The following is a 27,337-nucleotide window of genomic DNA, read 5'->3' as shown; positions in this document are numbered from 1 at the left end:
AGAAAGGAAGATTATAACTTTTTCCATCAACATGAATTCTCCCTTACCCAACTCTTCCATAACTTCTCCCTCCCCAACTCTTCCATAACTTTATGAATTTTATCTGGGCTTGTGGATTTGAATGCACAAAGCTGCTCTAAATAGTCCATTGCCTGTTGCTTCCCTATAAGCTGCTCACCTCCATTTCAAACCTTTGGCAGCAGGTTTTGAGTGTTATTTGTTTTTCAGCTTCAGTTTAGTAACATTTAGTTGTATTACTCTAAAGAAATTTAACAGTATACAGCGTATAGATCTAATAAAACTAAGGTGTCATTGCAGAACTAAGCCTAGGGACCAACAAGAATGGAAATCCAGTAAGGCTTTTTTGTAAACGTATCATGAATTCAAAATGATGGCTCAGAAAATCTTAGGCTGAATTCTCAGGAGATGTCTGAGAAGTCATTTTTATTCTCAGAATCAAAGATCAAATAAAAATGGTGACCATGGCATGCTTGTAAGATACAATCAAATGTCTGTGACTGCTATTGCCAGGAGACTTCATATGCTGGTGATCCTATGAGTTCATATCACTAGTGGAAGCTAGTGATTGCTCTCAATTTTCTAATTTGTGATGTAGTTCAAGTTTCTCAAGTCTTTGTATTTTTAATTCATATATCAAAAGCTGTAATTTATTCGAAAGCACGAATTCACTGCAACAAACATGAATCTACTTTTTTTCTTTTTTTTTGAAGCTGCATTTCTTCACTTATTCTATGTACTGCAAGCTTCAGATCTAGCTTAAAATTTACCTTTGCACAGGTTTGATTTTGATATCTGACAATATCTGTAACAGTAGACACTGAAAGAAGTATCCTTGATTTCTGGCCCCTGTTTTCTGATGCTTCTTGTTACACTGGACTAATTAGAGTTTCAGAAAATCTTCTAAAGCTCTGTGCTTCACCAAAAGGTAATTTTAGTCTTCCATTGTGTAAATTTCAGACATCACGTAAAATTTCTACTTCACCTGTGACATGTCAGTACGGCCAATGATTTCATTATCTTTGTTACTTCTGGACTTTATACTAAAAAGTTTTTTACTTAAAGTATTTATTTAAATTTAAAGTATGCTTAAAGTTTATTAATGTTTACAGTTTATTTAAACTTAAAGTATGTTCAAAATTTAGACATACTTGTTCAAAAGGCCAGTTAGAAATAACCTGAAGTATTTTGCTTTTATTAACTTGTTTAGCTAGCTATAATCCAATAAAATATTATGGAAAATATGACCCAAATCAAGATACTTGATATTTGGCTTAGGCATAGAGCCAAATATGCCATTGGAGTCTCCTATTGTCTAAATGCGACAAGTGTAGTTCAGAATAAACAACCAGCTACATGTATACATGAGTGCAGGATACAAGATGTTACAGGTTTACATTATTTCTCAGCCTGAGCAACATAGGTTACAGAGCTTTCCTGGGTGCATGTGAATGATATACAATATACTTGTTGCATACAAATGGAATGACGTAAATGTAATCCTGTCTCACATGTACACAGCTTTTAATGACGAAGCTTACCTCTCCCAACTCAAAAACAATACTTTACCTGTTAGCGTGACATCTACCAACACATTTTCAGAAGTTGGATTTTTGAAGGTTATGATGACAGAAGAACCCTGGCCTATGTATGCACTCATGGTAGTTGGTTCCATCAACTGAGGTGGAAGACCAGTCCCCGAAAGGTAAAATACCCATTCTTCAACCTGTGGTGGAAAATGGTGTCATTATTTATTAGACCAGTCAGAACTATACTATATACTAAGGCAAACTACTTATTTATTTCTTCTAATGTTCTATGTCTCTTTTCTGTTTTGTGTGTAGTGATTTTTAACACTTTGATTCTTTCTTCTTCCCTAAAACTATCATGTACTCTAAGTATTGCTATCTAGAAATCAAGAGTACTGTTGAAGACTTTTTATATGGGACTTTGGGAGATGTTGATATCTCTTTTTTGTATGCAACTTTCATGCTAGTCAGAGCTTCCACTGTAGTGAATGGAAAGATGTGAGTGATTGCTAAAGGGCAAGACAAAGCACATATAATAGAAAGTGAAAGAACATTAAGTGAGAAGTTTTCTTGAGAAGACACAGAATGAAGGGAAGCAATTTATTGATGGAGCAGCAATATAATGTTACTGGAACAATAAGAATATTAACAACTATATAACAAAGAAACATAAACTGATGGCCTCCTTGGCCACCTTGACATTTTCCTGATTCATGTTCAGCCAGCACCTCAAGGGCCTTTTATTTCAGGCAACATTCCTGTTACCCTTCTCCAAGTCTATATCACAGCATGGGTTTTTATGACCCCAGTACAGCACCAGGGATTTAGCCTTGTTAAATGCCATGTGATCAATGAGCAAATCTATCTCACTGAGAGCCTTCATGCTCTCAAGCAGACTGAAAGTCCTGTTTAACTTGGTATCCTCTATGATATCATTGTTTAAGATTCATTCGATACAAGAAAAAGATGTTTCAACCTTAATGAAAGAAACTTATCAGTAATAGTCAGCCATGTCTGAGGTATTTAAATAGAAGTAAGAAAAAATAGAAGAAAGCCTGGATTTGTCAAGCTACTGATGAGTGTATACTGGCTTATAATTTCTACATTTTACTAGCTTACAAAAAAGCAGTCACAGCAACCACAACTGAATAAATAAATAACTCATAACCATTATTACAAAATTCTTATTACAAGAGTTGTGAAAAGCTACTAATCCAACAATATTTTCTAGGCCCACTGTAAATTTGTATGAAAAACCTTGCTCACAGTAAGAAATTCTGCACTGAGGAACAGTGCAAGCATGCACATGTTCCTCTTTTGTGCAGCTGAGATTTAAAGATCAGATTTGAGCTTTGATGCTGAAGGCTCAGGCTCGTGGCCTACAGATACAAAAGGCTGTAATTTAATTGGTCTTTATGACTAACAAGCATTTTGAACCCCATTGTTTCAAGTGCTGAGCCCCTTTAAAACAACACTCTGAAGCTTTGTCTAACTGAGCGCGTAAAGGAGAAAAAAAAAATAAAAGTCAGTTTGGAAAATAAAAGCAGAGAACAAAAAATTCCAGAGATTTTAAGATAAGCCTATTTTGTCTGAACTGCAGTTACTGTTTCCACTCACCCACTGTGTGACAGAGCTCAAGATCATGGATGCTCAGTGCAAGAACTCATGAGGAAAGTAAGTATGTTTGTAAAAAAAAAAACAACCTAGAAAGTTAAGCAAATAACAAGACAGTATCTAACCTCATCTTCAATCTAACATTTCTTGCTAATATTAAATTCTTTACACTACACCTGAATTCTAGTGATGTGACAAGAGGATTAAAGAAATACATCAGATCTCTGGGCATGAGTTATGTTAAGGCTGACATTTCTGTTTTCCTGGTAAAGTTAATTTCAGATTTCACAAAATATAGAACACTGATCAGTGCTAAACTCAGATCCATTTTGTGAAGAACTTTTCGTGCAACTTCAAACTAGAAACAAATGAAGCAGGTGATACCATAAAACAGTTTCTCTCAATCCAGACAAGCACAATCAGAAACAGTAAAGGCTTATCCTAAAAGTATTGTCATTAACTGATTTTAGATTAATCAGTTATTCAGCTTTCAGATGGCTTAAGTGTCCATTCATATATATTTATGTGTGCCCCGGTGGCGTAGTGGTAGGAATGCCGCCTTACAACACTGGGGCCCGGGGTTCGAATCCCCCCTGTGGCGCAAGTGGTAGAAGTGCTGCTCTGCTACACAGAGGCTCGAATCCCAGGAGTTGGACTCGATGATCTCTAAGGTCCCTTCCAACCCGCAAAAAACTATTACTATTACTATTACTATTACTATTACTATTACTATTACTATTACTATTACTATTACTATTACTATTTAATCAGAGAAATCAAAAGAGGGAAATCAACGTAGATTACAGGTTGTTTGAGGCATCAACCACTGACAAGAAACATTCTTCAAGTCTTCATTGATAATGGTTGTTATAACTGAAAATATTCACTGTCACTTTTCAGTATAACAATTAGCAAACTACAATAGTCTAGAACTAATTTAGTAAGAATTGTAGCAGTGAAAATGAATGGAAATTTACAAAATTCAAAAGACTCGGGTATAAACAGATCATGAAAATTTAGATAATTGAAAACATTAAAGGGATCGAGACAAAGCAGCTAGAAGGACTGAGATACCTGAAGATTTGTGATTACATGAAAGGAGATGCACAGAATGACATGATTCAAGTGATAGGGGTCAGTTTGCTCCTGAAAGTTTTAAATTAATTTTTGAATGTTTTTTAACATTGAGGTAATACTTCTGTGTACCACTACAAATCAGACAAGACAATTGCATTTCATGCTCTTGAACAGGTCTTGAACATACACTGTTCTAAAGAGGATTACTTGCTCTTTGTCTTTATCCTTAATAAGTATTTAAGAGGAGAGGTCCTGAAAATAAATGTGCTAACAGCACCTACAAATAATCTCTCTTACAAATGCTTTAGCAGGTAAGAAATTACCACATCATTTCCTTCACTGTTTTTTTCTTCACATAAAAAATGTGCTTTTGCTATATTGCTTAACGCACTACTGAAAAGTTCTGGTAGCACTCAATTAGAATAATTCACAGCTCACTATTAAGATATTTGAAAGTCCAAAAAGAATAAAGAGAGGAAATGGTGTGCACAGGAAATGCTTTGCTCATCTCACGTGAGGAAATATTCACGTACCTCTCATATTATCAATTTTTATTTTTATTACCAGATGCAATTTTCAGTCACCTAATAGGTCACATTGATGATCCATGTTTCTTAATTAAGTAGTTAATTATTAACAAACAGGAAAATGTGAAAAAAAAATAAAAATGCCAACTGTTCTAAGATGTTCAAAATAAAAAATATTTTCAACCAAACTGAAAGGATGAAGTGTCAGGTGTATGACCTTTAAAAGTTCACATCAGACTGAAACCATTCAAAGTTTTGGAAACACATCAAGAAATTTAATTTCAGAGGCTATAATACAAAGAAATGCCACTGTCATGTCACTAAATACAGACAAACTATCTAATTACCAAGAAAGCTAGCAATAGTATTCATTACAAATTCAAGCTCCTAATCCATTACCTCAAATTCTAAAACTGTAAACAGAACATCTTTGCATTTGCTCTTTCATTATGCATCCAGCAATTAAATTTCAACTTGACCTTCAGATCAAAAACTTTACTGACATGTCTGTTAAAAAAAATATCATCTATTCTGAATTCCATGCATTGTGAGCAGCAAATATAGTATCATACCTGAGAACATTTGAAGGTTATTGATGCCTTGTGATTTCCTCTTCCTAGGGCAGATGGATAGAATTTCACAGGTACTCCAGTGATGGAATGAGGAGCAACAATTAACTGAACAAATGTGAGAAAGAAGTAAATGAAAGGAGGAAAGAATAAATTATTTTGAGTCGGTTTCTGTTTTGTGCTTTGTATTGACAGTTTTGTCATTTATGTAATTAATGTGTTCTACCAGATACATTCTCTACTTTCAGCATACACTGGCTACTAAAGTAGCATGTGTACTGCAGTAAACAATCTTAGTGGCAGTCACTGCACGTTCATTTATTTCCCAGAAACTGCAGAGCTGGTATTACTGATTGTTCCAAGGTCATGGATAGCGGCTCTCACAAATACCAGTCGAACATGGCTTCAGTATCTGAGCATACTGATGATGCTAAAAGGTTATCTCATTGACCTCCAAAAGCAAATTGCCTTTTAGGGCAAACACATGTCAGATTTCAATAAACTAATGCTTTGCCTCTCTTCCTCTTACCTTAATCTAAACTAATATTGGAAATGAAGTTTCTAGTTTTCTCTTCTTCTGAAGTACACTAATTGAGTCCCAGTTGCATATGGAAAAGGAAAGTAGCTGAGTACAGTGGGGTCATAAATGTTTTGATGAACTAGATAAGAAGTATAAGAATAGACTCATGAATAATAAAAATGCTGATGCACTGACACAACGACCAGTTACAATCAATGAATTCACAACATCTGTGCCTATGTTTTGTAATAAAAAAGTCCTGTTTTTTTTGACATCACGCATGTTTAAATGTCTGTAAATAAAAAGACATAAAAGATGTTTGATTTGAATGGTTATAAAATGAGTATAGTTTACAACTAATAAAGGTCAAAACATCACCTTACAATGGCTAGTGCTGCAAAGCCCTTTTATAAAGGAAATGTCATGACTGGAAGAATAGGCCACCAACCAGCACTGAACATGGGTTACCAAAACAAGGGCTTCGACCAGCAGCCCCAACCCACTGCATCTACAAGCAATAAGCAGAGCCATAATAGGGATAGAATCTGGGGTTGCCTGTGGCCCCAGGGTTCCTGGACACTTTCATAGCTCCCAGGCCCCTGGTGGGTCAACATCTTCTGTAGTGTAACTGGTGATAGGACTACAGAGAATTGTTTCAAGCTGTGCCAGGGGAGGTTCAGGCTGGACATTAAAAAATACTGCTTCTCTGAAAGAGTGGTCAGGCAGTGCAATGGGCTGCCCAGGGAGGTGGTGGAGTCACCAACCGTGGAGGTGTTCAAGGAATGTCTGGACGTTGTGTTGAGGAATGTGGTTTAGTGAGCAGGGAGAAGTGTGCTCTCTTGGCCTGGTGCAGAAGCCCTTGATGAAATTTCTGCTGCTCTTCCTCACCACCCTGCTGCTCTCTCTGTCACCTCAGAGAGAGTTGGGCAGTTCTAATTTTACAGTTTCCACTGCATGATAACCAGGGTTTCTGGAAAAATAAGCTTGTGCACCCAACAGGCAATATGATGCTCACAGCAATAGGCACACACCTAGTTCAGTGTCACAGCATCTGCGCTTCCCATCAGGGGAGATCAGTGCCACTGCATGGCCCACAACTTATAAAACCTCACTTGTCCAGGCAGATGATAACTTTAAAGCACATTTTTCATCAGCAAGCAACTGCTGACACCCTATGACTATCACTTCTGCAAATCTTCTGTGTTACTCGGAGTAACAGGCCTGAAAGAAAGACACTTCACACAGATCATCCACATCTCTGTCAGTCCAGGGTTCATTTAGAAGCTCATCATCTAACAGTCTGAACTGTTAGAGTCTGAACAGCTCATTTTGCAGTGAGTTTCTGGGCACATTCCATACCCAGAATTATTTTCTTGAAGTGAAATTTTTTGTTTTGTTTCAAGGTTAGCTCCAATCTACGCTGTCTAAACCAATCAGCCCTATTTATGAAATGCAAACTTACAAATGGAGAAAGAATATTGATGAGTACCTCCTCCAAGATAATTCTGAAGGAAATGAAAAAACACAGTAATAACAGGTTGTCACAGCATGAAAATACATGATTAAATTTAAACTGTAATTTTTAAACAGTAATTTCACTAGGAGATGTATATTACTTGGAATACTGACTCCCCCACACACATGAAAACTGATTGGAATTCCATTTTTAATAAGCATTAAATGTTAAATGCTGGAAATGAATTCATGCCCTCTAGAGAGAGAGAGAGGACAGACATTAGGAAAGAAACCTAAAAAGGGATTTTGCTACAAATTTATGGATGTTCACTTCTGTTCTAATATTTGGAGAATCTGGCAGTAAGTATAAAGATATTAAGCTAGCCTGTACAGGATGAGGCTGAAAAGAAAAGGAAAAAAAAAAAAAAAACCCACAAGGTGTAGCTCATTTAAAAAAAAAAAAAAAAAAAAAAAAAAAAAAGACACATTAAAGTTAAGTAATTAATTTATAATTTACTCTTTTTTTAAAAAAAAAAAAAAAGTTTCATATTCCTTATAGAGCACATGTAAGTTTCACTTGCAAGTATTTATCAGTTTACAAGTAAGTAATGAAGCTGCTTCTAATTTACATGAAACTGTCTAGAGATTGAAAGCTTTCAGATTTTTTGGAGACTTCATTAAGAACCTGAAAGTTCAGGAATACTTGAGCATAATTCATTTCATGAAAGAGTATCATTAATGAAGTCAGTACTTGAAATAAATTTGTTTAAATGAGAAATATTCGTCAAAATTAGGTTAACATTTTAGGCAATCTCTAGGAAATATAGATTTTTCTCTCACAGTTTTTTTTTGAACCTGGCTCATCTAATACAGTTCAATTTGAGATGTTCTATTGTCCAAAACTGTTCTTTAACTGTAAGAAAAACTAATTCAAAAAGAACATTTCAAAAATTCAATACATGAACTATACAGGTCACCCCAAAAGTAATATCTCTTATTTATTTCCATGGGAAACACAACTGATAGAAAGAGCACATTAACACTATTTGATAGTGGAAATTCTCAGCTACAAAATGCTATTTTTCAGTGCAGCCACCATGAGCTTTGCATTTTTGCCAGCAATGAGTAATAGCCTGCACGCCAGGCTTCAACAGTGTAGGAAACCCAGTGCTGTTGGCACTACTGCTGAAACACACTATCAGTGAGCTCACATGCACTGTTTGGTCTCCATCAACATTCAGCAAGCATCAGTAAATGTCAGTGGGTGCCATTTTTTCCACGTGGAGGAGTTCAATGACACACTGCTGCTTCACATGCACTTCTATGTCAGACACCATTGTGTCTGCTGCCATCTCTAATTCAACAACAAAATTTAACGGAATATCAGTGGGAATGTTCAACCCTTACTGCCGTACCTCCAACATCTGCCTTTGATGCAGTGGGACAACATTATAAAATAGGAGGCATTACTTTCAGAGCAGTCCCCATTTATTTATTATTAAATATTCTATTAGAAAGTAAAGAAAAAATAAACTGCTGCTATTAGTGTTGAATTTCTTTTCCTAAAAAATGCAGTGCAGTTACTGGTGATATGCAAATCTCTAGTAATAAATTAGGAGACCTGAATAGAGAATCTATTACTTTTTAATTTCCTGGACAAGGTCACATGCAATCTGCATGAACAAAAAGTCACTATAACTAAATCTACTCCACTTCTTAGGCCAGTGACCTAAATATGACATGTATAATTCTCCTAAATGATTAATATAGTTTTCATCCATTATGCTTCTTAGTCATTACTTCCTATGTCAAATGATGAAATGATTATTAATACCACATGTCAAGACTGACATAATATTTGAAAATGTGTTAATAACCAAGATATAAGACATGGACTAAAATAAGCACTTCACATACTATGTATGCAAAACATACGCAATTCAATAAATAAGTATGATTCTCCTTAGCTGTTGTTGTTATGGTGACTATATTTGACACCAAAAGCTGTTTATTTTCCAAAAGCCAAAAATGTACATTTTATGGCTTTAATGTATCACTCTTCTTTTTCTAAAAAATCCATTTACTTCCTTCTCAGCTTTATTTTAGGCATTAATGTCTGATTCCTGTGACCCTTATATAGGTTTGCACAAAAGTACCTGGTGTATTTATGCCCTGTATCATCTTCATTATAGATAGATTATTTATGTCTAAAACAGATATAATTGTCATTTCTATCCTACCACAGAATGTTCTTTCAGTTTCTTTTTTTCTCAATAAATGATCTATATTCACATGCTAGTAAGAAGTTCCCCATATTCCCTCAATACATTTTCCACACCTATCTTTCCTTTTCTCATCTCCTCATCAAACAAAGGATATAAATTTAATGTTCAGAGAGTTCTGTGAAGGACCTTTTTCTTTCCTTTGGCTTATTTATTACTACACATCTGTAACATTTCTAGCCCTGTGCATCCCTTCTACAGTATGTTAAACAATTCAATGCCTTTTTACTAGAAACCTTTCTTAAATTTTGTAAAATCTTCTCAGTTGCTTAATTATTATTATTATTATTATTATTATTGTTGTTGTTGTTGTTGTTATTTATTATTATTTTAATCTACTTACCTCATGCTTTGGATCAGTCTCAATTGCAAAATTGCTGGGATTGCTGTTGGCAATTTCCAGTTTCAGAGTTTCATGTGTAGGATTAAAGAGAGGTATGTAGGATTGAACCCACCTGGAAAGAATACACATATACAATGGCCATTACTAATTACAAATCTTCTTCCACTTCATTCTATTATTAATTAGTCATTTTATTTTTTGAAAATAAGTTTCTTTAAAACTAAGAATTATCTTTTATTGCAACAGTGCAGACACGTACTTAATATCATTAATGATTAATAACAGTAAAAACAGTAGCAATATCCACTTCAATTCTTGACCGTCATTAAGGCCTGAATTTTTCTCATTCAACTTCAGTTTCCACAGTGCTTAGCTGGAAGATCAGCTGGTCTCAAACTAATGTAAGTCACTAAGATGTGAAATCACTTTTCATTGACTAGAGGAGAAACTCAGATTTAACATCCTGAAATTTGATGCTTAACTTCTAGATAGAAGGGTGATTAAAAGAACCCCACTGCCTCTGGTACCATCGCATTTATAACTAGGCTCTAATTTGCACATTCATTTATAACTATTCTTTCTTGAGTTCTATGGATCTAACTTTGAACTGAAACATTTCAATCAAATAGTTAATGTAGAATGCCAAGGACACCAAGGAAAAAAAAAAAAAAAAAAAAGACTCCAAAAAGGAAAATCAATGGAAGTATGTCTTATTATCAAGTAATGCATATGTGGAATAAGTGTGCTTCATAAAATACAGTGAGTTTTCTGTCTGTGGGAGGACAGAAATTAAAAGGTAATCAAATGATACCTATCCCACCTTTTGATCTAAGCTATGGCTTACAGGAGAATCTTATAATTAAGTGGTACTGTTAATGGCTTGTAATTTACTGCCATTAGGCAATCATCATTTTTGGTTATCGTTTAACACAGATCTCAAGAAAAATAAACCTTCATCTGAATGGAGGTGCTACTTGCTGTCCTCTGTTCCTTCTTCTGTATTGAATCAAAATCCATTTCATTTCGCACAATTGTTGAATTGATCATTATAGCATAATTATAAATCAATTATACATGTAGATTACGTATTTTAATGAGTTATGCAGCAGTCCACAACGATTGCAGTAAACTGACTGTGTTAATGTTCTGTTTCAAATCAGTTGGCATTCATTTTCTGATTTTCTAATTCATTTTCTTATAAGGAAACAAACACAAGATACCTCAAGTAGGGTGCACAATTTTACAAATAAGTCACAAGACTCCCCAAGTTACCACTATTCTAAACAAAATAACATATTATTTGCCTTTAAAAACTAAAAACAAAAAAATAAATCACATTCTGGTTATAACACCAAGGGAGGTAGAAAAGAGATTAAAGGTGAATCAGTGAAAAGAGTAAACAAGAAAAGTTTGAAAAATAGTAATAGTAATAGTCTCATGCGGGTTGGAAGGGACCTTAGAGATCATCGAGTCCAACCCCTGGGATTCAAGCCTCTGTGCTGCAGAGCGGCACTTCTACCACTTGCACCACAGGGGGATTCGAACACCCGGGCCCCGGTGTTGCAATGCAGCATTCCTACCACCTGCGCCACCGGGGCACACTGATACATATATTGGTTTTGTGGTAATTTATCTAGCTAATAGATATTCCCTCTGGCTGTGGTAGGTCAACTTCCAGATTGCTCTACGTATTTATACTCTGGAATAAATGAGTCAGTTAATCATAGACAAATCAGTAAAGGATATATATATATATATATATATATATATAAACAACATCCAGAAATTAAGATATTTCAGTCAAGAATTATAAATGTAACTTCAGGTCCTCAAGCTTGTTGACTGCAGGTGGGCTCCTTCCAATATATGCAGTCATGCATTGGTGCCTGCCGGGTTCTTGACAACTTTAAGACATGAATGCTCAGCAGCTGAGTGGCAGATTTGTTTTTCTCTAATATCATCAAAATGTTGTATCAGGAATGGATCAACAACAGGGAGTGAAGAAAAATCAGGAAGTTGTCAGAGAAGAACTTCATATTCACCTGTTATTTCCCATAATCATCTTTACCTTTTACATTTTTGTCTAATCTCTTGTGCATGAAATATTTAATTTGCAAAAGGTGAAGCTATGTTGCAATGTTTGAAACTATTATAAACAACTATTTAACTAATAGAGGTTCCCCTTGTAATCAAAATTTGAAGAATCTCTGACACTCCACAAAGTGAATACTGTGGTTAATTCTAGCATAAGTTGTTGCACAACGCACTAAAGAACTTAATTTAACTGATTGTCCCAAGTAACGTTTCAAGTGCACTTCTTAATTTTTTCATATAGATAACAAAAATACAGGGAGTACATAATGAAAACAAAAACAAACAAACATTATTCTTAGAAGGGTATTTTGATATGATAATGCTCTTTCAATACTGAGGAAAAAGTAGTAGAATCAAAATCCTTTAAAGTAGAAGAAATCTCCATCAACTAGAAGGGTTTCAAGCATTTTATGATATTTATTATTCACAGCCTGTGTCTTCAAAAGCATGGCAAAGAAATAAACTCACCCAAAACAAAACAAAACAAATAGATATCTTTGTTAAGCAGACAATATGGAAAGTTCTATTTCTTTTTTAACCAAATGCCCATATTGCCTTTACTTATTTAGCATACACTAATGGAGCCAATTTACTTGGATAATCTTATCAGCACTCAATTTACTGTTCATTATCCTTTCAGCAGGTAAAGCAAATCACAGTAATTTGAGTGTAACATTACTGCCATTGTGAAATGTCATTGCTTACTATTTTTCACTTCAAAAAGCAAAAAATATGGCAATAAATAGAAATAAGTTTCTGAAATGGGGAGAGCATAGATGGAATTAACAAAAAACTTGAAACATGAAGAATATGACAGATAATGGAAACAGAAGAAGGCTTGCCAATTTTGTTCTACTGTTTTAAATTATGCACATATTAAAACACATTGAAAGACTACTGCTTGCATATTTTTACCATTATTGCTGCCATTAATAATCAAACCAACCTTTCGGGTTTGCAGTTCAGAAGGCCAATTGTACCCTGGGATGCGTCAAGAGAAGCGTGTCCCTCTACTCTGCTCTTGTGAGACCCCACCTGGAGTACTATATCCCGTTTGGGAGGCCCCAGCACAAGGACTTCAACCTGTTGGAATGGGTTCAGCAGAGGGCCACAAAGATTATTGGAGGGCTAGAGCACCTCCTCTATGAGGTCAGGCTGAGGGAGCTGGGTTTCTTCAGGCTAGAGAAGAGAAGGCTTTGCAGGAACCTTATAGCTGGTGGCCTAAGGAAAGCTGGTGAGGAACTCTTTATAACAGCATTAAGTGACAGGACAAGTGGAAATGGCTTTAATCTGGAAGAGGGTAGATATCGACTAGATATTAGGAATAAATTCTTTACTGTGTTTGTAAAAGAAGACTGTTTTGAATATTAGTTCAGAAGGATAAATGGAACTTGAACAAGCCTAGAGGATTCTGTATTACAAATGTTTATGATTATGTGCTGCAGAAATTTCTACATACATACTTTTTATGAAGTATGTATGTAATATCCCATTTTTATTGCCCTGCCAAAAAAATTTCACCTATGTTTATCACTGCTCTCTACAACTATCTGAAATGAGGCTTTAGCAAGGCAGGTGTCAGTCTCTCTTCTCAAGCAACAATTGACAGGACATGAGGAAAGAGTCTCGAGTTGTGTAAGAGGAGGTTTAGATTAGGTGTCAGAAATAATTTCTTCACAGAGGGGTTCGTTAGACATTGGAACAGACTACCCAGAGAAGTGTCTGTTACCACCTATGGAGGTATCTACCGGCTGTGTAGACATGGCGCTTAGGGGTGTGGCTTACTGGTAGAGCTGGTAGTGTTACATCATGGTTGGACTTGATGATCTTTAGTGTCTTTGATAACCAAGATAATTGTGAATCCATATATGAAAATTATCTGCAAAATACTGCGATACCATACACAGCACAACTTTTCATGTATACTATCCATGTGTCTTCCATGACTTATTCAAACAGGTGACCAGGTTAAATATAATGACCTAGATACTTACTTTCCAAGCTCACATACTATTTCAGGTAGATCCATTGGTAATGGTTTCTCTACAGTCAACTTCAATGCATACCAAAACTCTCCAACCACCTCTGATTGGAATATGACACTAAAAATAGATACATAAATTTCATGTTAAAAAAAAAAAAAAAAGACAATTAAAAATGCAGAGGCAAACAACACAGGAAAAGTAACAAATTCAACAGTGAATTCTTTAATCAGCAACCAGTTTCCCCCTAATACTACTTATCAGTATAGGAATTCATCTATCAATACCCAATTATACTCCCAATTTCTGATGCAAGAAAAAGTCTTCTTCATTTTTCATAACTTTATAAAAAGGAAAAATATGCTAAGGTATAACTAAAAAACATTTAAACTTATAACTTATAAAAGCAATCTTTAGTATATAAGAATAGTATTCATTCATTTTAAGAGGAAAACATCTTAAAATCTAGTGATGAAATGCATTTATATGAACACAAAAAGAGAAATGCTTTAACGGAATAGTCAACATATTGTTTTTATATACAATCACATGTGGTGATGACTAAGGGTTGTTCACCGCTAGGTGAGACATATAGAGAAGTAAGTTTCTGTTACAGTCATTCTAATGCATCCATACCAGTAGAGCCTTTAAAGTGAGCATAAACCAGCTTAGAAAAGTATCATCCAGTTGTACAAAGTTAGAGCTGACAGAAATTCTTCTGTAAAATTCTTCTTCCCAGCTGCTACTGCAGCAAGGGAAAGAGAACACGTTTATAGGAAAAAAAGATCACAGTACAGCTGTATGTGGAAGTACCTCTTCCCAGCTGTAATCATACTCCTTGAGAGCCACTACAAGTACAGAACAGCATAGTTGTATTGAATTTGTACCTGTGTGATTTATGTCATCTTTGCAGATATTTTCATTAGTCCCACCCCACCAATCAATTGACATCTATCCCTACATTTAAATAAATTTTATGGTATTATTTGGAAACTATACCGTACATATCACTTGAAAAATACAGGAAATTATGCATGGTATGAAAAACTGGTGTCTAGTCTAATTTGCACCTTCATAATACTTTTATTTCTACAATTCCCCCAAAAGGGAGTTCTATTTCTGCAACTCCCCCCAAAAAGTTTATTCTGGGGAAAAGGAGGCTGAGGGGAGACCTTATTGCTCTCTTCCAAAATCTGAAAGGTGCTTACAGTGAGAGCGGGGCAAGTATCTTGTCACTGGTGACAAGTGACTGGACGAGGGGAAATGCCCTCAAGTTGTGACAAGGTAAGTTTAGGTTGGACATTAGGAAACACTTCATTACAGAAAGCATTGTTAAACACTGGAATAGGCTCCCCAGGGAGGTGGTTGAGTCACCATCTCTGGATGTGTTTAAGAGCCATTTGTATGTACTGCTCAGAGATATGATTTAGCAGAGGGTTGTTAGAGTTAGGGTACTATGGTTAGGCTGCGGTTGGACCTGGTGATCTTTGAGGTCTTTTGCAACCTGAGTAATTCCATGATTCTATGAAAAAAAAAAAAAAAAAAAAAAAAAAAGGAGAGAGACAACCGTAGTCATTTCTATGAAGTGGCATTGCTTGAAATCTGTATTGCACAATAATATCTGCTATTATTCTGGTCTTTGGAAAAATCAATAGAATCAAACTGAAAAAAGACTCTGAAACACATGTATTTTGGCTCTCAAGCTTTTAGGACTCTAATCAGAAGCCATCTGTCTCCTTCTGCAAAGGCTCTCTGCTCCCATCCAGCAATGCCTACATTTCTGCCAATTGGTTGATATAATTGGAAAGTATGGAACTATTTTTATCAGCCTTTTAAATAGATAATGTTTCAGTAGGCAAATTCTAGGAAAACGTGTGCTCTCCAACTACTTGCTGAATCGGTTCAGAGGAAACTAAAACCAAGAGGTCGTCCGTCTTTGTATTCATAATTATCACACTGCCCAGCCTCTTCCGGATTTCCAATGTAATTAAGCAGTTTTAATTTAAAACCTTTCCATATTCATTAAGTACCTCACTTGTAATTAATGGAAGATTCTGAAGCTAAATGGATTTACGTAAAGACTGTTAAAAGAGTTCTTAACCTGGTTTTAGTTGTGTTGTTACAATTCAGTTCCTCCTGATAATTAAAATGAAACCATGTTCATCACCTTATTGAGCTTATAAAATTATAAAATCAACAACTTGCCTAAAGATCTCAGAGGAGAACTCTAATATTAAGTAAACATCCAACTCGTTGTTCACTGCATTCTGTTGAATCAGAACAACTAAGAGTTATTCTACTGCCTGCCAGTTCAGATTTTCCTCCCAGAGGGAGGCTTCTGTTTGGCATACAATATATTTAAAGCTAGACACATTTTTAATTTCATTTGTTATGTATTCTTTTAGGGTGGTATCTACACCAAGGATCCAAATGACATCTACATCAATTCACTTACTAGTACAAGAGCCACAACTGCCACAAGTTTCAAAACTCTACAACTTACCTTTCAAGTGAAGTGCCAACAGCAGCTGGGGAAAACTGTACTTGATAAAAATGTGATTGCTTTGGCAAAAGATAGAAAGTTTTTGGTCCAGAAAAACACTGATTCTCCAGCACTACATTCAGCTCAAGAACTTTATTTGTAGGATTAGTGACAGGAATGCGAATTCCAATAATATCCTAGGAAGAAAAGATAAAAATAAGCATATAATTAAAAAAAAAAAAAAGTAAAAATAAATTTAAAAACCCACACAAAATGAATTATGAGTGATTACAAAAAGAGGATACTTATACATGATTTGCATTTATGCAGAAACACACAACACTTTCATTACATGTTTGAACTAACCCAAAAAAGAAAAGTTGCAGTAAGACACAATTCAGTCAATCTTCTAATTGTAGACTTTTTAATAACATAAATAAGGAAAAGTCAAGTCTTCCCAGAAAGTCTGCATTTCAACTTCTCTACTCAAGCAGGGTCTCCTGGGTTGGGCCCAGACAACTTCTGAATATCTCCAGGGATGGAGACCACAATCTTTCTGGGAAGTACATACTCACAGCTCAGTCACTCTCACAGTAAGGAGGCTTTCATTTCACACTCAAGCAGAAGCAGTTACTACAAAATATGGGGTTCACTATGGCCTGATAAGGTAAACACAAGAAGAATTTTTACATAGAGCATCTTTAAGACAAACAATAACTGGGCAGAAGCAGCTCAGTCCACACAGCCATCACGTCACATCCACAAGATGCTTTTAAAACTGCTACATTTCCATAGTTTCCAGTAATTCCCTTCTCCCTTCCCTTCTCCAGTGTGAGGTAATAGTGTAAATCCATCCTATGAAACCTATGTATGTAAATAGCTTCCTGCTGACTTGAAGGTTAATGGAACGGATCTTCATCGAACAACTCACCTAACTTGCCATATGCCTACCTTAATTTTTTTCCCTCTCTGTGATGTAACTGATGCCAAAACAGCCCTCTTTTTTGAGGGTTAGCCATGAGCTAGCAGTGTACCCTGGTGGCCAAGAAGGCCAATGGCATCTTAAAGTGCATTAAAAAGAGAGTGGCCAGCTCTCTATCTAATACGAGCTAACAAATAGTACTTTACTTTTTTAAAAAACTAACAACCAACTCTGGTAGTATTTAATTTTCTTTAATTTTTATAATCGTTCTAATGAGATAATTTACATCCCCACTTCAGCATCAGCACCAAATTGCTCAATGAGTAGCAGTAAAATAATAATTAATTTAGATGTTTTAGATTTTTTTTCTACTGTAACTTTTATTACATAGGTCTAAAGGGAGAATTTACAACCATTAGGGAAACAAGTTTCTTTGCAATTTAAAAGACTGACATTATAATTATTGCTGGCATAAAACACAGAGAACATTCTAGAACAAAAATGAAATGTCATAGTTTTCACTAGAAACAACAATTCTCATGTATTTTCCTCATGCAGGCAAGTAAAAGTAGATCTCTCCCATATCACAGAAGCTTTTTTCTGAAGGTAACTTCTATTTTTTACATGTATAAGCACTCTCAGCAGTCAGAAGGTGTCTATATTACAATTCAAACAGAATTTCTTAAATATTCATAGCTTTTCTAAAAGCAGAAATAAATAGAAATGAGAAGGAATAGTCTCTGCAAGAATTATCAATCCAGTTCTATGTTTTATTATGAAATACAGGATCAGAAAAACCTTAAAGATAAAAGTCTCACATACAAAAAGAAATGCTGCATTATTAATTTTTTCTTCCATATGTGATATATTAAAGGTTCTCAGAGACTAGACTAGTAATCTGCCATACTCATTCCTTTAATATTATCAGAATAATTTCTCTATGGAAGTAATATAAGTTTACTGTATCACACTGAATATGTATTAATTAATATTAACACTAATATATATATCAATGACTGATATCTGCTTCTAGAACTTCTGAAGGAGCTAAAATTAGAGCAGGCTTAACCAAGGTCCACTCTTGCATTTCTCCCAGTCTCTCTATGCAGTCTTACTTGTTCTAGCATGAGCCAGAAAGCAATTTCTCTCTTTCTTTATAAGAAAAGATATAAAGCCCTCTAAATAAAGATCTCTTTTTACTTCTGTGTACTCAGTTTCGAGTACCTAGCAGACAACCTTGAAAGAACTACTATCAGAGTCCCACAGTATATATGTTTTTCAGCCTTCCTGTGTATTTGGACATAAGCTGTTATTTCATCATACATTTTCTATTGAGTAAAAGGCATCTTCCCAAGATTCCAAGATTTCAGTTTTAAAACTTAAGAAAATTCAATTTCACTTTTTTTTTTTTTTTTTTTTTAAATATACATCATACAGTCATCATCTACTGTGTATGAATCACACAGAACAGACTACTGCATTTCTTTTCTAGAGACTGTCAAAAGTGAAGAGTCTTTAAAGATGAAAAAAGCTGGAACTGCACCATGGAGTTATCTAGATGAACCTATGTCCATGATGGGGGAGCAGTAGGCCTGCAGGCCCACCAGCCCCCAAAAAATGGGAAGGGAAAAAAGGAAAAAAGGGCAGGGAGATGGGAGCTGGGCTCAAGGAAAGAAACAGCAGCAGCAATGATCTAAGGAGGAAAACTTATTTCACTATGATATTGGAATTCAAAATAACACACTGAAATACAACCTAATTGAAATTGAGGCTAATAAAGTAAAATAAGAGAGAGAGAGGTTTCCGAAGACCAAGAAGCCTACTTTGAAATTGAATTGAAGGTGTCATGGCCTGGAAGCACACCCACACCCACTGCCAGGCACTGAGAGAGAGAGCGAGCATCACTTCCATGACGTATTTCCCTCCCTGATCGTGAGGTCATCTGGGACATGAGGTAGTTCTTCTCTGTGCTCCACATGACGTCATGACGTGGAGTAACAATAGAAAAAATTACAAAACCATTACAAACTGTTAGCAGAAGCAGCTTGTTCTTATACCTGCATGTAAATATCTTGCTAAAAACGAAGACTATAACTTTTAAAGACTAGATCTTTTAAAATTATTACTGAGAAGAGCAAAAATAGTGTATGAGTAGCAAAACTTTGGGAGCCACTGTAACTGGCAACACTGGGGCAAGTTTTAACTCGGGAAGAACATTAGTGGAAGAGGAGATGAGGTAGTGTATGTTTCAGAGTTACAGTACCAACTTCTAAGTACTTATACTCAGTGACTTGGCAGTGTAGAGACCAAGCTATTGTCTCTTACATAGAAACCAAGCTCAGTCCTTTCCAGGCATTTGGTTTTATTGTAGAAGAAACTAAGAACTCAGTGTTCAAAACAGACCTTCCCCTCAGGCTTTGTTCTATTGTTCAGATACTACTTGGAGCTCATATATTGGATACTTCCTTTCAAGAAAGCCCATACTATTCTTCAGCAACATACACTTAGACTTTTCTACATGGATCAGACAGCTGCTGAAGAGTATGTGGGGTTGAAGCAGCAAGTGTGAGCCATTTTACATACAATTTTTACATAAAAGCTTAAGTTTCTGATTACTTGTTGATCTCTACACACAGTCTGAATAAATCCATTAGGTTCCATTTGTAAAGCAATCTGTTAAACTGAATGGTTCAGCATTAAACTCAATTTTTTTTCAAAGAGACCATGAAACTGAATTTATCACACAAATTCAACCTCTACTACCATTGCCAATAAGGAAATCCGTAGTAAACATAAATGTAAAATTCAGTAATCAAAAAAAGATTTTTTTGATTGTTGCAATGCTATTAATAGCTGAAGATACTAGATGTCACACAGTATCACAGTATCACAGTCTCGTGTGGGTTGGATGTCCATTTGGGAAAATTATTAGAACTCAGTTCTTTTCTCCACATGTAGGAATAAAGGAACTGCAAGAGTACAAACTTAAAATACTTGGAAGTGCTTTTTAATTAATAATTATGACTATGGAATATGAATGAACAAATAGTAATTTGTCATTTGAAAGCTTCTCGCTGTACTCTATTTACCTCATTACTAAGTACACAACTACTGCTTTCCATGAAATACATACTGCTAATTTGTACTCCACTTTTCTCACAAATAACTTAAGCTGGAATTTGTTCAATGCAAGTAACTTTCACAGGGTACCAAAAGTATGACCTTTAACAAGTAACTTCTCTGCAACTAGTACTGTACTAACACAGCCTCAATGCTCATAATGACTCAAGCTCCTCCTTTACTTTTTTGGTTGCAATGACTTTTGTGTACCTTCGTGGGAATTTAAATAAAAAAGCATTTCCATTAAAAAAAAAAAAAACAAAAAAAAACCCTGAAGAACAGCCTTCAGAAAATAACAAACACTGATCCCTCCTTTCTAGTAAGGATGATGATTACATAAATGCCAGAGAAATGTCCATCCTGTCACAGTTACACAGTCACCAGTCACTCCTTTTCTGTTACACGATTCAGAAATGAGGGGAAATACCTTTTTATTTTTTTCCCTTTTTCAATAAGTCAAGTCATCTAAAATTTATAGGCTTTTAGTCTTAAGTGAATATCTGAAGAAAAATGTCAATTAAAAATGTATGAGAAGTCACAAAAATTACAAAATGCATTCTTAATTTGTACTTTTTACTTTAAATAAACGGAAAATTAAGAAATGAAAATGCAGTGTAATTTAAATTTTACATCGCATCTGCTTTATATCTGGTTGTATTTTAACACACTCTACACATTATACCTATTTGCTGACATAATACATTTCCCAGGATATTTAAACTCATAAAAAAAAACATGATGGCATCTGTTTTGGCTGGAAAATTTACAAAAGACTGGGTGCAAGAATTTACCTATCTTAGCAGGCAGTGAGGCACAAAAAGAGTAGTCATGTAGACCAGTACAAGCAGCGCTATTATTGTTTTACTTGAAAGTAGTCTTATTTCACTCCAATGAACAGAGCGCCCACTAGTGGTTGGAGAACATTAGACACGTTTATTTTCCAGTAAAATTTCACCCAAGAGAGATTCAATGCATTCACTCCAGGATTGCCGTGCAATGTAAGTGAAAGTAAGTGGGAATAATCAAAAGACACTCAAATAGCATTCTATTGCTACAAACTTAGAGGCTAGCACAGTTGCTTCCTTTCTTGCAGTTTCACGTCAAGTGAATGAGTGAGAGAAATAAAAGAGCTAGGAAAGAGTTATGATCTTGAGAAAATGAACCCATCTTTTGAACAATCTCTTATTGCAGCAATACTGTAAAAAAGCTTATGGCTGATACCTCTAAGTGGTAAATATACATCCATTAGAAAGGAAAATCAAATCTGGTCTTGCGTGAGAAGAACTTGAAGAGCAGGCCCCAGGAGTGGACTAGTTTAAATGCCCTAGTTTTCTAACTTTTGCCCTTCTCTCTTTCCAGAACAAGGAACTGAGCAAGAAGCCAAGAAGCGGTGGTGTTTAACTGCTTATGAGGCTGAAGTCAGGAATTTTGATTAATCCATCTTTTTAGTCAGAGCGTAACAAAATAGTTACATCCTTGATTAGAGAACTAGTATCATTCCTCAGTATTTTAGAGTTATCTGCAGACTTTTACAAAAATACAACATATTTAAAAAAAAAAAAAAAAGAAGAAGAAGAAGAAGAAGAAGAAAAAAAGAAGAAAAAAAGAAAATGCAAAATGAATTCCTAATTATTTAGAATGCACAGCCAAAGTCATTTGAACCCAAAACAGACAAAGACTACACAGAGAAAAGTTAAAGTATCTTTCACAAAATGAAACTTAGGCTAAACCAGACCTTCCTATGTGTTCAGGATGCCACACACTGCTCAGTCTCACTGCACACATTTAACAGTGGTAATAAAGTTAGGAATGGGAACAGGCTGTAACTATGAAAACTAAAGCCTTCTCATACCAGATTACTTCACTCTGCCAGACCTTTCACTAGAGGCTACATGTAGGTCTTGGTTGCTAGAATTCACATTTTCATGCTGGAAAATATTTACAATAATTCTTATATTCACAGGGGTGTATATCAGCACTAGTTCCAACTTAATGGATGTTTGCTTTGCACACACTGAACAGAAAAAGATGAACTGGAACCAAATTCCAGAGGGATTCTGCTTTCTCCAGAAGAGAACCTATTCTCCCACGTGGCAAAATATTCTTTTTTTAATAGATGAAGAAGAGCAAAATCTCTTTTTTATGCGTTTTGAATTCACAGAATCACAATTCCATATATACTGTAACAATTCCCAGTAGCAATTGCAGGTTATGAGCAGGACAGCTCACTTGACTCCTGAAACAAATAATAAGATCTGTCTAGCAGCATTTCTAAGAGATCATTTCAGTCGTTTTGCCAGTGGTTTTGTATGGCCAGGCATAGCCACAAAGCAAGTTTGTCACAGATTGACTTTTGATACAAGAGGATGCTGTGCTATGAATCATTTCAACAATTTAACAACTCTTGTTGCTTTTCATCTGATCTTTTAAACTTCATTTATGGAAAACTTTTGTGACTTTTTCTATCTTGCACACAATTTTTTTTAAGAAGTTACATTTCTTAAGATGCCACTTAATTATCTCATCACCACTTTGACTAATGCAGATAGAGGACCTGCTAAAATCCAAATGGCCTTATATCTTTCTCTACTGATTTTATCTGTTTAATTTTCTTAGCACTTTTGGAGAAATGCTACAAGTTTCAACTGAAAAATATAAATAAAAATAACTTATCGTAATCTTCATCTTGGAAGAGAGGTAAGTTAGAATGTATATTACAGAAGTCTACAAAAACATGAGTAGCATGAAGAAAGTGGTTAGGGTTTAACTGTTCACTGGCTGCCGTATTTCTATAACCAGGGGGCATCAAATTAAAATAAAAACATACCTAAAAATAAAATGGATGGTTCATTTACAACGCTCAGTGAGCCCTTCAAAATCAAGGCAAAAAACTGTTATTCATGCAATGGAAAGACTGAACAGAAAACTCAACAGCTACAGAGTTACAACACTATATGTACATACCCCTGATAGTTTTCTATGCTTCTCATGCATTTCCTTTGATTTCCTTCAGCACAGTTCTTAACACATGAGAAGCCGTTGAATTATATTTCAGTAACAGTAGCACAAAAATTATTTGCTATCTGCTTGTATTTGACCACTTTTTAGTAGCTGTAGACTGTATTAGTTCTTTACATTAACTAATTAATTACAATAATCCTAGTCTCCTTAAAGACAGAAAGCACTCCCATTCCAAAACAAACTGCGTGGCATACAACTACTCAATTCAGACCACTCTGTAACAGTAACCATGTGCACTATAAATCCAAAACCTTTCTGTCATCTACAAAATTCAGCAATGTGTTGTTATTTTTTTTTCCCCACAAGATTTCCCACAGAGATCTGAAGAAGGGGTATAGCTACTTCTCTGTTGTCTTTATTTTCACTAGGAAGAAATTCTCCTTACTCAAATCAATAATTTCATCACCTCATACACTGTAAAAATATTTTGGATTTCGCTATAAGTGCCTTTTGCAGGTTTTCATACTGAATTACAATCAAAATTAAGAGGCACAGTTAAAATGCCCCTGGACAAGATATTATAAAATATAGTAAATTATATAATTTGAATCTAGCTTTTCCTTTACTCTTTTCTTACAGTACATTCAGAACAGCAAATGATATAAGGCAAAGCATGGTGCTGCAGAATAAAAATCTACATTATTCTTTTCAAAGTCTCAAATTGCAAACTATTTTAATTTAGCTTTTGTGTTTACTTTCTTTTGTGTGTTTTCTCCACCCTGGCACACAAAATCAACTGAGCAAACTCTTTTCCCTCCACAGCATCTATCACTGGAAGAGGCAATCGGGCAGTCAGTCCCTTAGAACTTGCATCACTCCTAGTCAGTGTTTCTTCTCTGTCTACAGTTCATACAGAATTCAGGGCTACTAGGTAATAAACAAGCAATTAAAGAATATACTTAAAATAACAGCTCTGAAAACCAAGAAATATTTTGTCTTTACACAATTAAGTGCTTTAAAATACATGATTTCTCTAATATTATGCAGTCATTTTCCTAAAAATCCTAATATAATTTAATTACTTTATTGAGAGTGAAGGTATATGTTTATCTAATAATACAGATATGATTAAGTACATTCCAACAATTAATGAATTTTGCATGTGTAAGGAAGTAGGGTACCAAAAGAGACTTATCCTACTGTGGTCAATATGTAAACAGCTTGAAATATTTATGGATTTCAAATTCATCTACTATCCAAAACTAAATACAGATTACAGCAGAAGAATATAATTATTTAAATGGGGTAAAGTAACCACTTTTTTTCAAGCATCCATTTGAGTTCATATCAGTGCATTTATATCAGCTGGTCACCTAATAAAACCAGTAAGTCTTCTGTGATAGCAGCCAGAACAATAGTAAGATTATGTTTTCTCCTAATGCAATTGAAAAACAAAATTAAACATTTAGAGTAATCTTACCAGAGCTCTCCATTTCACATCTATCACCCTTTCAGGTTCTCCAGGTATGCTGTTAATATTTAAGGAAAACCACACTTGGCAATTTGAAGAACTTCCTCCTATGTACAAAAGAATAAAACATTCCATAAATCATCTCACGAGGTGATCGGTCCCAGCAGCATTCAAATCAATGAGAAATGTTGTTGTTGTTTTTTAAGAACTGCCAGTCATTGCTCATTTGGAGACAAAGAAAATCACAGATTGATTTAATTGCTGTCAGTCAACTGCCCTATCTAATCCTGTCTTGCCTGGGTTCAAAAGAGTAGCAAAATCAATATGTACACAAATTGAAAGGAAATAGCACTTTGGCAAATGAGTTCACTTTAATATTATGTTGTTTCACAATTTTAAATATCACAACTGTTCTCCTTCAGAAAAGAAAACATTTTAAAAATCTAATTGATTTAATTAAGTAAAAGGTAATTCACAATAGATTCAAAAACTGTGTCATTTGTTTAACTGATCAGAATTTTCAGTTACATGGAATCCATCCTCATATACATGTTCAAACATGTTCCTACATTGATTTATACTGTAATTTATTTTCCTATCAGCTTGTCCTCTGCTCTAAATATTTTGATTGCACTCAAGAGACTGAGAAAGCAAAAAGACGCTGAATATATTCATCAAAACAATAGAGTATCAATAATATCTTATTAGATATCTTATTCTAAATTCTGTTAATAATGACTTTTAAGACTGTGGCCAATAAACAAAACATAAAACAAACAAACAAACAAACAAAACTATGCTATAAACTCTATAATCCCACATTTAGTCACAGAGTAAACAGAGTAACACAGAAAACAAGAGGATTTGATTCTCTTCAGTACTTTGTATTAGCTAGTCCAAAAAGGAACAGTGGAAATTCTCACAATATATACAGAAGCTGAAATGCACCAAACCTTATGACACTTAACAGAGTGACTGTTAGCTTAGACAAGAAAGCTCTGAGCCTTTGTTCCACACCTGGATTTTTGCAACACTCCTCTGTGAAGTCTAGAGATCATTTATGAAGCCACAGAACACTTTTCCTTTGCAGTCTTAACTTTCCTAAATCATTTTTCTGTACTTCAGAATTGTCATAATGCAGACATTAAAATCTATTTGACTTCTTTCTTTTTATATTATACACGCTACATGTTTTTATGTATAAATTTGCATTTTATGTATAAAGTTGCATGCGGCTACTTTAATTCCCAACTCTGACAATAAAAGCACAGCTTTTAGGTCTAGTAGCTTTCTTTACAGTTTTGAAGTCCAGTATTCTGAGCTATTTTTGTAAGAAAGTAAAAAATTTCTATTTGCATTTGAATTTTCAAATCCATTTCCCTTTTGATCAGATTGAAAAATTTGTGTTGGGTTTTTTTGTTTGTTTGTTTTGGATTTTTGGGCTTTTTTTCCAGAGACCTTAAAGAAACATCACATCTCAGCCCAAGAATGACCTTTCTGTGAAGCCGCTACCGTGGGAGATAATACATTGTGCATATTTAAAAATAGTGTTCAGATTTTTAACTACTTCTCCAAATGAAATGTTTCATTTAAACAGTTTTCTTAACATCTGGGACAAAAACAAACAAACAAACAAACAAGCCAGAACTTCTCTGTTTAAGGAGGACCTTTTGATACAAACTGTTTATTGTATTCATACAAGTATTGTTTAGCATTACTCACTAAATTTGTGTAAACTGATGTTCTGTCAAATTTTACTCAGTAAAAGTACGTCTGAAAGGTTGCTTTTATCGCTCACTTGCATTGTCAAAAAATAAAGCCCTCAGTTTTGCTCTCTGTAAGCTTTTAACCTGATACCAAAGAGTAACTTTACAGATGAGTCTCTTCTCAGGTCTTTATCCATATAATATGTTTGGATGAGCTAACAGAAAGCCTACTTATTTCAAGTATACTCGTGAATGTCATGAAGTTATTACAGCCTAATTTAACTGTGAATTTCTTCTCTTTTCAAGGAAATTTACAAGATATTATCTAGTTCTTAAACTCAAATATACTCAGAAATCACTTGTTGTCAAATCCACAAAAGCAATAGCTCTTTGAAAAAGTTCATATAAGCAGATTAAACTCACAACAATTGCTCTTGAATGTTCCCTAAGTTGCAAAATACTGTTTCTGTTTCAAATTCAAAGAATTTGCATGACTGAAAATAAGCCTGCTACAAATCCTTTGCTAATGTATATAGTAGACGGTTTTGGGCTTCGAGACTATTGGTTTTTTTCTTTTCTTTCTTTCCTTAGTCTGGCACCAACCTCGAGATAGACAAAATTAGGTCAAATATTTTGGGATTTTATGTTAACCAGAAGTTTTGGAA

General features: G+C 34.8%; 1 protein-coding gene across 4 annotated transcripts in view; it reads right to left on the bottom strand.

The window, feature by feature from the left end:
- Positions 1 to 27,337, bottom strand: part of CFAP47 (cilia and flagella associated protein 47) — a 223,632-nt gene that overhangs the window by 56,343 nt on the left and 139,952 nt on the right. For all 4 annotated transcript variants that reach the window (XM_015884388.2, XM_015884397.2, XM_032449378.1 and 1 more), the window contains 6 exons: positions 24,976 to 25,073; positions 16,514 to 16,689; positions 14,023 to 14,130; positions 9,935 to 10,046; positions 5,338 to 5,442; positions 1,588 to 1,744 (listed from right to left, as the gene is read on the bottom strand). In XM_015884388.2, the coding sequence (XP_015739874.1) occupies positions 1,588 to 1,744; positions 5,338 to 5,442; positions 9,935 to 10,046; positions 14,023 to 14,130; positions 16,514 to 16,689; positions 24,976 to 25,073 (756 nt within the window). The remainder of the gene's footprint in view (positions 1 to 1,587; positions 1,745 to 5,337; positions 5,443 to 9,934; positions 10,047 to 14,022; positions 14,131 to 16,513; positions 16,690 to 24,975; positions 25,074 to 27,337) is intronic.

The sequence above is a fragment of the Coturnix japonica genome, chromosome 1 (genome assembly GCF_001577835.2).
Source record: "Coturnix japonica isolate 7356 chromosome 1, Coturnix japonica 2.1, whole genome shotgun sequence".
Classification (NCBI taxonomy): Eukaryota; Metazoa; Chordata; class Aves; order Galliformes; family Phasianidae; genus Coturnix; species Coturnix japonica.
This window is presented reverse-complemented; position numbering and strand designations above follow the sequence as displayed.